Genomic DNA, 13617 nt, shown 5'->3' on the forward strand with positions numbered 1-13617 from the left:
GTGCTTCCCCACATCATGTAGGTTACCTTGGGCAACAAAATAGACGTTCTTCTGGAATAGCTCTCTGTCCTCACACAAAAAGATAAGCCAGTTCCTAATTTATCAGAGCCTCTTCTCTGCAGCATTGTCTCACTCTGAGGACTCACAGGAAGCGCTGCAGCTCAGTGGTAGAGCACCTGCCTTGCCTGTAGAAGGTCCCAGGTTTGAGCCCTGGCAGCCCCGGGTAGGGCTGGAGAGCCAGTGTTGACAATACTGGGCTAGATGGACCAATGGTCTGACTCAGTATTAGGCAGCTTCCTATAATGATGATTATTTACATTTGTGTCCCACCTTTTTCCCTTTTGCAAGGAACCCAAGGTGGCTAACATGGTCATCCTCCTCTCTATTTTATCCTCACAAAATATCTTTTGAGATCTGCTATCTTTCCACCCAACAGGGTCTTTATTATGCAGCCCTCTGATCCCTCATCAACTAGCTTGTTGTTGTTGTTCAGTCGTTCAGTCGTGTCCGACTCTTCGTGACCCAATGGACCATAGCACGCCAGGCCTTCCTGTCCTGCGCTCTCTCCCGGAGCGTGCTCAAGTTCATATTCATTGCATCCGTGATGCTATCTAGCCATCTCATCCTCTGCCGTCCCCTTCTCCTTTTGCCTTCAGTCTTCATCAACTAGCTACGTTTTCATAATTGATTCATGTGGAATAAATACTATATCCAGCCAATTGATGTTCCATCTTCTGTGAGGATGTCCTTACCTGAGAGGATTCTAGCTGTTTCAAGCACATATCCCAGTGTATCCCTGTGGCCTGGGGTTGTTGAATAATCCTCAGCAGTAGCTCCTCTAATAATTGTATTTACACGTTGCTGCTTTAATCACAATAGGCATTTTTGGTCACAGCCTCTTTATTTGTTAAGCCTAACACTGAAGTCAGTGAAAATACTTGCTTGAGTACATTGACCTGGATTTGACTCTGCCCATAACAAAATAATTTGCTGGGCAGAAAGCTAGACAAAAAGGAAATTGAACATTTGAGAATACATGTTATGTTTCAAATTATTAAAATTACATTCTTGGTTCACACAGAATAGGAATCTCAGAAATAATTACGTTTTCAGTGGCATAAGGCCAAACTGAAAATGAATCCTAAATCAACATATTATAACCCATCGTCATCATAATCTACTAACAGTTTTGCTCCTTTCTTCTTCATGTGAACATTTGACATGAACTGTCCATCTCTTCCAATTATTTGTTCTCCAATATTTCACCCAGAACTTTACTTTGTGGAGACACCCTAGGGCAGCTTTCCTAGCTGGGAATGATGGGAATTGTACTCCAATACATCTGGGGGGCACCAGGTTGGGGAAAGCTTCCCTAGGCTGTCACAACTTAAAAAGTGGTATCATAAAATAAGTTCGATGTTTGCCCAGCCTGTGTCACCAGTGTGACAGGCTTCTACTGTCATGTGAGATCCAGCTGGGCAAGGATTGAACTTCCCACTTTGCACATTACAGCAGAAGTGAAAGAGCAGAGGAGAGAGTTGCCCATGCGTCTCTCTTCCTGCTGCTCTGCAACTTACACATCAGCTATTGACTAGAGACAGTTAATACAGAAAGTCTCTGGAGATAGTTTACAGGACAGCTGTAAAAGCATTTTTCTGTTGAGAATGCAAGCAAAGTGAAAGTGACAAGGGAAAAAATGAGAAGGGGGAGGGAAGAGGGCATCCATTTTGGTAGGTGAAAAGAAAGGTATGTCAGAGGAATATTTAGCTTTCTCTCAAACACGTCAAAAGCAGGGAAAGTCTGTCTAAGTAGCCTAACTTTTAATTATTTTTGTTGTATTTAGGGGGAATTATAAATCTGTTTCTATTCTGTTTTGGGAGGGCTGTGTGCAAGGTTCCTTTTGCTATTTTCCTCTCTCTATATTGTACTGAGTGCTAGGTCACACATGCAAGATAGCCAGTTACTCCACACACAGTCCTTCCTCATGAGACCATGTGGAGAAACATCAGCGCAAATTGCACCTCGCAGAAATGCAGCCAGTTTCTGTGCTTGTGGTGGTGGGAAAAAGTGTGGCCACAATAGTGGAAACTGCAGCCTACCACCTCTGGTTGTCTCAGGATGCAGGCTGGTTGATCTTGCTGTTTTTCCTTGTGATCCTGTACCTGAAGACAATCATGTGGAAGGGAACAAAGTCACTGGCTTGTGTATATGGACTGGCCCTTCAAGTAGTCCATCCTGAGAGTTCTCTGTCTTTGCTCTTCCCCCTGTGACAGCTAGACCCACAATGAAACAAATCCATCATTAAAGGAGTGGTTTTCAAACGGTGCTCTAGGAGGGCCCTGGGTTTCCTCAGAAACTTATCCAGGGCTCCCCAATGAGAAGATCAGTAGTGGCAAACAAGCTTCCTTGAAAGAAAGCTTGCTTACAACTGTTGATCTTCCCTTGTAGTGTGTAGCCACAGGAGGCTATTGGGTGTGTTACAGTCACAGTCACATGTTCAATTCACATGGGATGAGCATGAGGCCCATGTGAGCTATGTGTACACCTATGCCCCAGATTCCTCTGCAATGCACAGCGATTTTGCAGCAGACCCTTCAAAGCACCTTGGTGGACAAGATGATGTGGGAAGTGTTCTTTGAAAATGGGAAAGCCCTTAATTTAAAGGATGTGGTTATCCAAATGCCTGTCCCCCTTATGTTTGTTGGAGTCTTAGCCCCTTTTACTACGCCAAGTCACAGTAGAAAAGACTGAGTGGCTTTTTTCTGGGTGGTTGAGGAAGGCTGCTCACCAGGTTGTTACTGCCACCTAGTGACCATTAAGTCAGTGTCTCAGTAGTTCTTATAAAACAATATACTACATGGAAGAAGGAAGTAACTCTTCTTACATGATTGGCATGATTCAGCATTACTGGTATGATTCAGCCAACGTTTAAGACTGCAGTCCTAACCATGCTTATTGGAAAATAAATTCCATGTATTTATTTTGTTTATTTATGATGTTTTTATCTTGCTATCCCAGGATGCCATACATGCCTCTTCCTCTTCTATCCTCACAACAACCTTGTGGGGTAAGGTTAGGTTGGAAGATATCATCCTGGCTCAAAGTTACCCAGCAAGCTTCATAACTGAGCAAGGCTTGAACTCAGAACTCTGAAGGCCTAGTTCTTTGCTCTGCCCCAGCCTTCCCCAACCTGGTGCCTTCTAGATGTGTTGGACTGCAGCTCCCATCATTATGAGCCAGCATTGCCAATGCTGGCTGGGAATGGCGTGAGTTGCAGTCTAACATGTCTGGAAGGCACCAGATTTGGGAAGGCTGCTTTATCCATTACATCACACTGATTTCATTTGCACAATCAGGGAGGGGGAAATAAGCCATGGTGGCTTATTCTCCCTCCGTGATCATGAGAACTGGGCCACTGGCTCACACTGAAGGATTGCATTGTGAGTCCTTTGATTTCAGTTGTAAAATAACAGGGATTTAAAGTGTTTAACTTTGGCATGGATCATGCCATGTGATTTTTTCATAGTTTTTGTGACTTTGACCATGTGTCTGTGTGTGTATTAGGAAGCAAATTATGTGTTGCGCACAAATGGACCTGGAACTGCATTAGAAAAAGCAGCGTGTGTGTGTGTGTGTGTGTATGGTTTTGTGTGGAAAAGCAGCCAACTTCCCTCTTGAGTGTTCTCGACTCAAAATGGCAACCTCCAAAGACACATTTATGTATAATGTCTAGCTTGCCTCTAAGTTCACGTCAAAATGACAGCTGATATTTTATATAGCCATATATGCTGAATAATATTTTAATTCACTCTCACCATGTTTTATAAATGGGAGATATGAAACATGATCTTCAGGAATGAGATTTGGTTTTACTTAAGGAGATGAATAACAGTAATCTAAAGTAGGGATTCCACATCAGTTCTGATATATATGTTTTCCTCCTGATAGTGCAGTTGGTGCTTTCTTGGAGAGTAAAGGTTTAATTGAAGAACTACTACAAGGAAAGCCGCTGGATTTATCTTTTCAAGGAACTGATCACTTTAGAAATCAAGTTGGATTTGTGAAGTTGACAGAGAGTGATCACGCAGCCACACTTCTAGAGATAACAGGTAAAGCTGTTCAGTATTGTTACAAAGTGCTCAAAAGCAACTCTGCTGACATAGATTGATCCCCAAATTAACTTCTCCTGTCTAGGGGGCAGTTAACTTTGAAAACTTCCCAGTTTTTTTCTTCATGTTGTGGTATTCAGGTTAGTGTTCTCTAGCCTGATACTGACATGTTTACTCCAAAGGAAATCCCACTGCATCCAATAGAATGTGCTTTCTGACAAGTATGTCTAAAATGGCATTTGGGCAGGCCAGTCCTATGGTCATACTACATTGGTAGCCTGCTCGCTGGTCCTTGTACAAGCTGATTCTATTTGTGATTCTGTGCACTCCCAGCAGCTCAGGAGAAATAAAAACAATTGCACCAGAAGCAAGAGAGATAACTTAGCTATATCATCACTCCTACAGCATCCCTGGTAACTTCACCACTATCCACCAATCACAAGACCAGTGACATGTCCAGGCTTGATTCAGATGTAACGGGAAACCTGGGGTTCTTGCCAAGGGAACAAGCTGCAGCAAGGGCTTAGGTGTGCATACTCCCCCCGCCCCGCCATCTCCTTGTCTTCATGCCTGCCAGGAGCTTCAGATTTCAGATTAACCACATTTCCCCGTAACGTCCTCATGTGAGGAACAGTGGCTTTTTTTAAACTGAAACCATGGCTTGACCATGGTTTGTTCTCAGTAACCATTGTTTAAGCAACCACAATTTCCCAAGTTTGGACATTATGAGGAACTATGGGATAGCGGCTATACTTAGGTTATTGTCTGGCTTCTGCAGGGAAAGAGGAGTTCAAAGTGTGGACAATGTCTGGCCACTAAAGGTGTCTGTCATCTATACAGCCTCTTCCAGTGTATGGTGGAGACTCACCTGGGTTTGAGGGTTTGTTAGAAATGGGGAGGAGGGCTTTAATACATATGTAAATAACTACATAGTTACTCTCTGTTCTTTTTGTGGGAGACACAGTACTAGTTAATTATCTTGACTCAAGAAGTTGATTTATGCTGAGTCAAGCAGTTAGTTCATCCGGCCCAGTACTGGTAGCACTGACTGGCAGCAGCTCTCCTGGGATTCAGGGAGGATTCTTTCCTAGCTCTACCTGGAGATGCCAGGAATTGAACCTGGGACCTTTTGCATGCTGAGCACATGCCCTGCTGCTTAGCTACAGCCCTTCCTCTACGGATGGAGGATCTTTGGGAGTCACACTTTGAGGTGGGGTTTCCTCTACCGGTTAGACCTGTTTGAGATGCCTTGCCCCTGCTATTCTAGTTTCAGCAGTGGAAGAGAGGTTACAGGTGGGTGTTTGTATGTGGCAATATCATTAAGATCAAAACCTCAGATCACACATAAATGGGAACATTTTGACAGAGGTTACTCAGCCAGTCACCATCCTTCTATTACAGCAGAACCTGAATGTCAGATTTTTATTAAGCACAGTCATGCAGTAGCATGAGAGTAACTGGACAGGTATTCATTACAATTATGTATAATTGTTTAGTGCTCTATTAACTACTAACTTCCTATTCTAGTGGGCTTTAACATCAAACTTCACACTTTAATTCCATTTAGAATTAAAGTGCTAGATTAATTTATGGATGTGCTAGAAATTATTATGGATTGCTCTGGAGTCCAGAAAAGACAAATGACCTATAGTTTATAACTGGCTATCTCTGAAGTGATTTTGAAGGGGCATATAATCATATGCATATGTCACGTGGTCCTCCTTCGCAATCAGCACACTCCAGGATATCAGGTTTCAGGCTCACTACTTTGTTGGTAAACGATTAGCTTCCTTACAAATGTAAATTCTAGGAAACTCTCAGACTACAATGAAAACAGCTAATCCACACAATTATGAACATCAATAGAGGAGCCGAAGTGTGGGTTAGAGAAGTTGCCAGCAGTCTGAACAAGAACTTCTTGGCCAGACTTGCTTCCAAGGGATGCCCCTCCCTTACGGTGGCTGCCTCCTATGTATGCTTTCACACGTAGCTAATATGGTGGAGTGTCTGAGCTCCGCCTCTAACTTTTCCCGCTTTGCTCTGCAATGGACCCTAGCATCCCTCAAGTCATGCCCTTCACTCTCCTCCTCTCCTGGGTTCTCATGCAGGAGGAAAGGGTTCAGGATGAGCCATCTGTGAGTCAATCTGTGAGATATGGCCTTGCCATATCTGAGCTCACTAGGGAGGGAGCCTCTCCCTGTTCTGGCTGTTCCCATTCTGAATCTGAGCTGCTAGACATCTCCACACGCTCAAGATTCATTCTTGACAGCATACAACATATTAATGAACAATAAGTTCACATGATATATTTTCCCTCTATCAACTTTTGAAAATTTAGGGCACAATCCTACGCATGTTTAGACAGAAAAAAAGTCCTACAACTGCCAGCATTTTCTAGCCAGCCATGCTGGCTGGAGAATGCAGAGAGCTGTAGGACATTTTTCTGTGTACACATGCATAGATTGCATCCTTATTTTATTAATATTAAACTTCAACATTTATAGTAAGTCTGAGCACTGGGCAGATTAATTCTGTCCATGTAGTAGCATAGGATTGGTATCCTAATGCAGAATGTCTACATAATTTGTGATGATTAAGAGAAACAAATCTGATGAAAATGGACATACAGACAATTCATTGACAAACTATCTAGAAATATTATAAATTTAAAAATCAGAATAAAATAAAAAGGGGAAAGGCCTTTCTCACACTTCTTGGGCTGTACAAGTGTACACCAGCTTAAAAGCTCAGGAATGTTCTGACAAGTTGAGCTGGCTTCAGCTCTGTCTCCATCTCATCCTCCTGTTCTTTGTTTGGTTCTTCAGAGACCTGAAAAGCTTTACAGAGCAGCAGGAAAAGTGGTGTTTGAGTGCTGAGTCTGATCCTATTCTCTTCTGCCACTGCAGTTCTACAGTGGATACAAGTCCCAGTGATTTCGTCATAAATATGCCTAGATTTCAGATGCTACATATTCCCTCAAAGAAAATGGAATTTGCTACCAAAAGATGTGACAGCCACCAACTTTGATGGCTTTAAAAGGGGATTCGACAAATTTATGGAGGGAAAGGCGATCAATGACTAATAGTCATGATGGCTATATACTGCTTCCAGGATCAGAATCAGCCTGCTTCTGAATTTCTTCCAGTTGGGGAACCACAGCTGGAGAGGGTACTCTCAAGCCTTGCTTGTGGCATGAGAGTATGCATGGGAGGGTACTCTCATGCCTCTAGTACTCTCCTGCCTTGCTTGTGGCCTTCCTATATCCATCTGGTTGGCCACTATGAAAATTAGGATGTGGGATGAGATAGGCCTTTGGTCTGGACCTGAACAGTCTTATGTTCTTGAAATGGGAAATAAGAAAATAGAGACCAGACAATCTGTGCATGCAAATTCTTTTTAAAAAATTAACAAAAAGATCTCAGTGCTGAAGAAATGCCTGGAGTTTATCATTGTCCTTTTAGACTGTCCCCAAAATTCCAACCATTTCTTGGAAAGGTTTCCTTTAAGACATTATTAGAGGCAATGAATGTTCTTTTGTACTCTAAGGAATGTGAAATCATACCATGTCTCAACATTGCGTGACTCACATTAGGGCATTTTTCAAGTTGCAAAGGCCACTGCCATCTTGGTTATCTTTTGCATAGCTCAATATAGCGCGTGCGCACGCACACACACACACACACTTTTTCTTTATCTCCTCCTTTCCCAGTGATTAATGTAAAACCTGTGGGAGTTTTTTTTTCTCACAAGACCATTTATTTATTTATTTATTATTAAATTTATTAATCGCCCATCTGGCTGGTCACCCAGCCACTCTGGGCGATGTACAGTGTACAATAAAACAGTTTAAAACAATAAAATTCTACAGTAAAAACATTTTCTAAAATACCCTAACCCACCCCAAGTGCCTGCCTGAATAACCACGTTTTTAATGCACGACGGAAGCTCATTACAGAGCGGGCATGGAGGAGTTCCCTAGGGAGGGAGTTCCACAGAGTGGGGGCCACCACAGAAAAGGCCCTCTCCCTCGTCCCCACCAGTCTAGCTGTCCTGGCTGATGGGACAGAGAGAAGGCCATCCGAGGCTGATCTTGTTAAGCGGCCTGTCTGGTGTTGCTGGAGGCGCTCCTTAAGATAGGCTGGGCTGGAACTATATAGGGTTTTAAAGGTCAAAACCAACACCTTGAATTTGGCCCAGAAAACAACTGGTAACCAGTGCAACTCCTTCAGCACTGGAGTGATGTGATTTCGCCGGCGGCTGCCTTTAATCAGGCGAGCCGCCGTGTTCTGTACCAGCTGCAGTTTCCGAACCGTCTTCAAGGGTAACCCTACGTAGAGCGCATTACAGTAGTCTAAACGAGAGGAGACCAGGGCATGTACTACCGATGGGAGCAGATGGTCGGGAAGGAAGAGGCGCAGCCGCCGTATCAGATGGAGTTGATACAGCGCTGTCCGGCTCACAGCTGACACCTGAGCCTCCATGGACAGCTGGGAGTCCAAAATGACCCCCAGGCTGTGGACCTGGTCTTTCAAGGGTAGCCATACCCCATTCAACACCAGGTCAACATCCCCCAGCCTCCTCTTGTCTCCCACCAAAAGTACCTCGGTCTTGTCAGGGTTCAGCTTCAGCTTATTCCTCCCCATCCAGCCACTCACCATCTCCAGACATTTGGACAGGGATTCTACGGCCAACCTTGGTGAAGATTTGAACGAGAGGTAGAGCTGCATGTCATCCGCATATTGATGACACCGCACCCCAAACCTCCTGGTGATAGCCCTCAGCGGCTTCACATAGATGTTAAATAGCATTGGGGAGAGGATGGAACCCTGTGGCCCCCCACAAGTGAGTGACCACGGGTCCGAAACCTCCTCTCTCAGTGCTACCCTCTGGTACCTGCCGGAGAGGAAGGACCGGAACCACCGTAATACGGTGTCTCCAATGCCCAACCCCTCCAGGCGGTCTAGGGGGATACCATGGTCAACGGTATCAAAAGCTGCTGAGTGGTCGAGGAGAACAAGGAAGGAGCATTCGCCCCTATCCAGAGCCCTCCTCATATCATCTACCAAGGCGACCAAGGCCGTTTCTGTCCCATGCCCAAGCCTGAAGCCCGACTGAAATGGGTCTAGATAATCAGTTTCTTCCAAGTGTGCCTTCAACTACATCGCCACCACCCGCTCAATCACCTTGCCCCAAAATGGCAGATTTGAGACTGGGTGAAAGTTGTTCAGAACTTGAGGATCCAAGGAGGGCTTCTTATCACTGCCTCCTTGAGGGCTGATGGCATCACTCCCTCCTCAAGGGCGGCATTCACCACCACCCTGATCCCCTCACCCAGTCTCTCTCTGCAGCCCATAATGAGCCAAGATGGGCAAGGATCAAGTAAGCAGGTGGTCGGCCTTACAGATGAAAGCACCTTGTCCACTTCATCAGGAGGAAGAAGCTGGAACCGATCCCAAAAAACCGGTTTGCCACAGACCACCTCTTGCTCACTAACTGTATCCACAGCGTGCAGAGCAACACACCTAGTCTGCTCAATTTTATCTGCAAAGTGCCTTGCCAAGGCCTCACAGGAGGCCTTGGAATGCTCCAGTGGTTCAGGAGCCACAGGACCGACCAGGCTCTGGACCACTTGGAACAGCCTCCTGGGACAGCACTCTGCAGACGCGATAGAGGCAGCATAATATTCCTTTTTTGCTGCTTTCACCGCCACGTGATAGGCTGAAGATACAGCTCTAGCCTGTGTCTGATTGTCTTTGGAGCGAGACTTCCGCCACCGGCGCTCTAGCCGTCTCACCTCCTGTTTCAGAGCTCGTAACCGTGGATTGAACCATGGTGCAGTCCGAGCCCTGGTCAGGGGGAGAGGGCGTTTCGGAGCCACCTGATCTAATGCCCCAGTGATTGCGGCATTCCACCCACCCACCAGGGTCTCGACCGAGTGGCCGTTGGCATGCCCCAGAGAATAAAAGACTGACAGGAAGCAAGAGCATGCTATGACACTTGTAGAAAGTAAAACCCTGCCTCTTAAAATAAAGCATTATTTTTGCAGGACCTCCTGGAACAGAAGTATTTTTACAGTTTGTCCCTTGGTAGCAAATAATATTGTCAATTTCTTATTATATTGCATTTCATTCTTTTAAATACGTGCATTGTATTTTTATTTTAAACTGTTTTAAAATAGCATTTTAGTTTTTTAACTGGTCGTAATCTGCCTAGAGAACATTAGTTATGGGGTGGATTCGAAATGTAATAAGTAAGTAAATACATAAAGAAGAGTCCAGTCCTATTGCCCTTAGACAGCACCTGAGGGGCCATAGAATATTTTGGATTCCTGGATCTGAGGTTGGAGACAGCGCCCTGACCTCAGAGCTGGGAATCTGCACTCCTCTGCCCCTTGTAGCAGGCACAGAAAGAACCGCGCTGGCTGCCTCTCCGAGGTTGCAAATGCGATTTCGGAGAGGGGGTAAAGGGGGCGTTCTGGTGGGTGGGGCAGTGACGCTGTATCCCCAGGCCTCTCCAGCCGCCTTCCCTCCCCTTCCAACACACCCCAGCTAGACAGCTGAAAACCGTCCAGCTAAAATACAGACCAGGAGGAACAGGGAAGTGAAGATAGACTCCACTGCTCCTCCTGCTCTGCATTGGATTGCCATAAGCCCTTCAAGTTCGGAGGCGTACAGCCATCCTGATAGGATTACGGCCTAAGTAATGCCAATTTCCAGTTTTAATCTAAATGGCTTCTAGTATTATTATTCAAGGCTTATGCATTGTGACTTTGCCACTATATATCCCTAATCAGCAACCATATCTTTGGGAACATACTGAGGGCTCTAATACAATATTCTAGAAAACAAAAGGCTGGTACAGATGTAATGTTGTCTCATGCGCTAACCTACAAACCAGGATCCAGCCTTCATCTGGAATGAATTCCTGCCTCATTTCCCTTTTCAACATTAAGAATGGTTAACAGTTAGTTATAGTTTAAAAAAGTTAACCGCTGTTTGTTTTATTTTTTAATGTTATGTTGGAAGTTGCATTTTAAAATTATCCTTTTCCATGTTTTAGCAGTTTTGTTATTTCTCCTTTTCAGATTATCTTAAATTATTATTGCTGATTTTAAATTATTTTTGTTGTGTTTTATCATTGGTTTTATTATATTTGTTTTTATTATGTATGTTCCCTGAAAGCTTTGACTATAGGGCAACTCTTAAATTGAATTAACAACAATAACAACAACATGTGTACTAACACTAACCACAGTTAATGCTAACCATGGTTCCTTCTTAAGCCAGAATGTGAAACCATGGTTTGAAATAGGTTTGCAAACCATGGTGATAAGGGAAGAGAGGAGGTAACTCCAGAGAAAAGAGGAGGCACTGTGTCTGCCCTGGACTGTGTTCTATTTTGCAATCCATGGATTGAGGAGAGTCATTGTTGATCTGCACTTTTCCTTAGTTTCTTTTCAGTACTTCTCCATATATGTTTTTTAATGTGGCCCATTTAATAATAGAACCAGAAAGAGAGCAACCTAGCCTTAACCTCCATGAATTTGTATGATTGCCTTTTAAAACCATCTAAGCTTAGAGGTTACCTCCACATTTTGTGGCAACAATAAAGACACAGCACACCCAAACTCTGACATGGCATAATGATTAGCCATCTTTTAATGTTTCACTAAGCTGGTTTGTTACGTAGACAAAAAGTCTGCAGGCTGCCTTGGAATTTGTGACTAAATAAAGGAAATGTTTGACCTTAAAATTGTGCAAATTGACTATGCTTTCAAACAAAGGCGAAACTCTTTGAAAAATAGCTATGATTAACGTAATCCCTCACATTGCTCATTTTGCTTGCTTTGATGATTTAAAAAGTTCTATTAATGGTAGAAAATTTTATTTTGATAAAGTTATTTTTCATTACTTATATATGCCATTATCATCCCCCATAAAACCAGTATTTCAGTAAGTCCTATGCATGCTCCCAAAGATACTGTACCAGTGTTTCAGCTTTTTGCACAACATAACCTGTTGTTTACCTGTCAACTCTTCTTTTAAAACAAAAGGTTGATTTAAAATAATACACATAGGTGAGTTTTAGAGTTGTTTATAAATAACCACCTATTTGTAGGTGAAAATAATATGGAAAGGACTTCATTTTACCTCTGTTCTTCAAGGCCCTTAGGGTGATTACAGTTTCATCAGTGCATCTGAACATCGATAGATTCTTCCCAAAACCAGGGGTCGGTTTTGGGGGCTCTAGGGGCCACTTTCTCCCCCCTCCCCACCCCACATGCAGTGCACTCCTTCTGCTGAATACGGCAGTGCGGCGGCAAAACACTCCAGCAGTTTGCTGCCAAATTTCAGCAGGAAACCACATTTTTTTTGCTGCCACCACCCCACTGAATTCAGCCACACGGTAGCAGGGGCCACACAAGAGGGTGAGGGGTGCGGGGCGTGTGCTGCTCACCCCTGCCCTAAACAATGTTCATTTTGGACTTTTTTCCAATTTGCATTATTATGGCAACTTTATTCATTTCAGGGACATACTGGAACCATGTCTTCACTTCTGTAGGCAATTTAGGGAGCAATCCTATGGCCGCTAGACAGCGGCTAGATGGCCATAGGATATGCTGTTTTCCGGGAACCAATCTCGGATCCCGTGCTCTGAGGTTACTTCCCAGAGAACTGACCTCCCCCCACGTCTGGGCTGCCTCCGAGGCAGTACGGAGAAGCCCCATCCTCCGCGGTTGGAAGAGGAGTGTGGAGCGGCTGAAAAGGGGCAGGACTGGGGGCATTCCGGGGCGGGGAGAGTGGAACTGTGTGTACGACACATCCCATGTCGTACACACAGCCTCCTCTCCTGCTCAGCCCCGCCCCCGCCACAGCTAGACAGCCAAAAACAACTCTCTAGCAGAAAAAACAGGGCAGGTGGGGCGTGGAGGGAACGATCCGCCTCGTGCTTCTCCTGCCTTGCTTTGGATAGGTGGTCGCCTCCAAGTTTGGAGGCGGCCGCCTGTCTAGATAGGATTGTGCCCTTAGCCAGTTTCCTCCTCACTGACTGGTGCAAGTTGCCTCATGGCAAGTAGATGAATGAGATCCTCCTATCTTATTTCAATGACCTTTTCCCAGGCTGCCCCAGTCACCTTTCTAGCCTTTGGTAAGACCAGTACAATGCTATCCAATCTATACAATACTGCTTCAACCAGCTGTTTAAGGTCAGAACCAGCAGCACATATGTGGACCAGATTTCACTTTACATTTTGTACTCAGGCATGGATACCAAATATATGAGCCACTTGCCAAGTGTGAAGGGAGTTCATGTGCAAAATGGTACATAACGTTCCTTTAAAATAATCAGAAATGAGGTGGAATGATTTTCTTGATAGCTGCTTCCAAGTATTTTTAAAGGTCAGTGTTTATATTCAGGTATCCATTCTGGAGTACAAAATGTAAAATGATGAAAGAAGTCTTGGAAGAGTCCCAGTCATTCTCCAGGATATAAGGAATGCCAAGGTGCT

The 13617-nt window shown here is 44.4% G+C and overlaps 1 protein-coding gene across 3 annotated transcripts in view; it reads left to right on the plus strand.

The window, feature by feature from the left end:
- Positions 1-13617, plus strand: part of AKAP7 (A-kinase anchoring protein 7) — a 145722-nt gene that overhangs the window by 24763 nt on the left and 107342 nt on the right. For all 3 annotated transcript variants that reach the window (XM_084827525.1, XM_084827524.1, XM_084827526.1), the window contains exon 5: positions 3949-4109. In XM_084827525.1, coding sequence (XP_084683651.1) covers positions 3949-4109 — 161 coding nt within the window. The remainder of the gene's footprint in view (positions 1-3948; positions 4110-13617) is intronic.

This window comes from Heloderma suspectum, chromosome 1 (assembly GCF_057233095.1).
Source record: "Heloderma suspectum isolate Gila_16-S chromosome 1, 16-S_ref, whole genome shotgun sequence".
In the NCBI taxonomy this organism is placed as follows: domain Eukaryota; kingdom Metazoa; phylum Chordata; class Lepidosauria; order Squamata; family Helodermatidae; genus Heloderma; species Heloderma suspectum.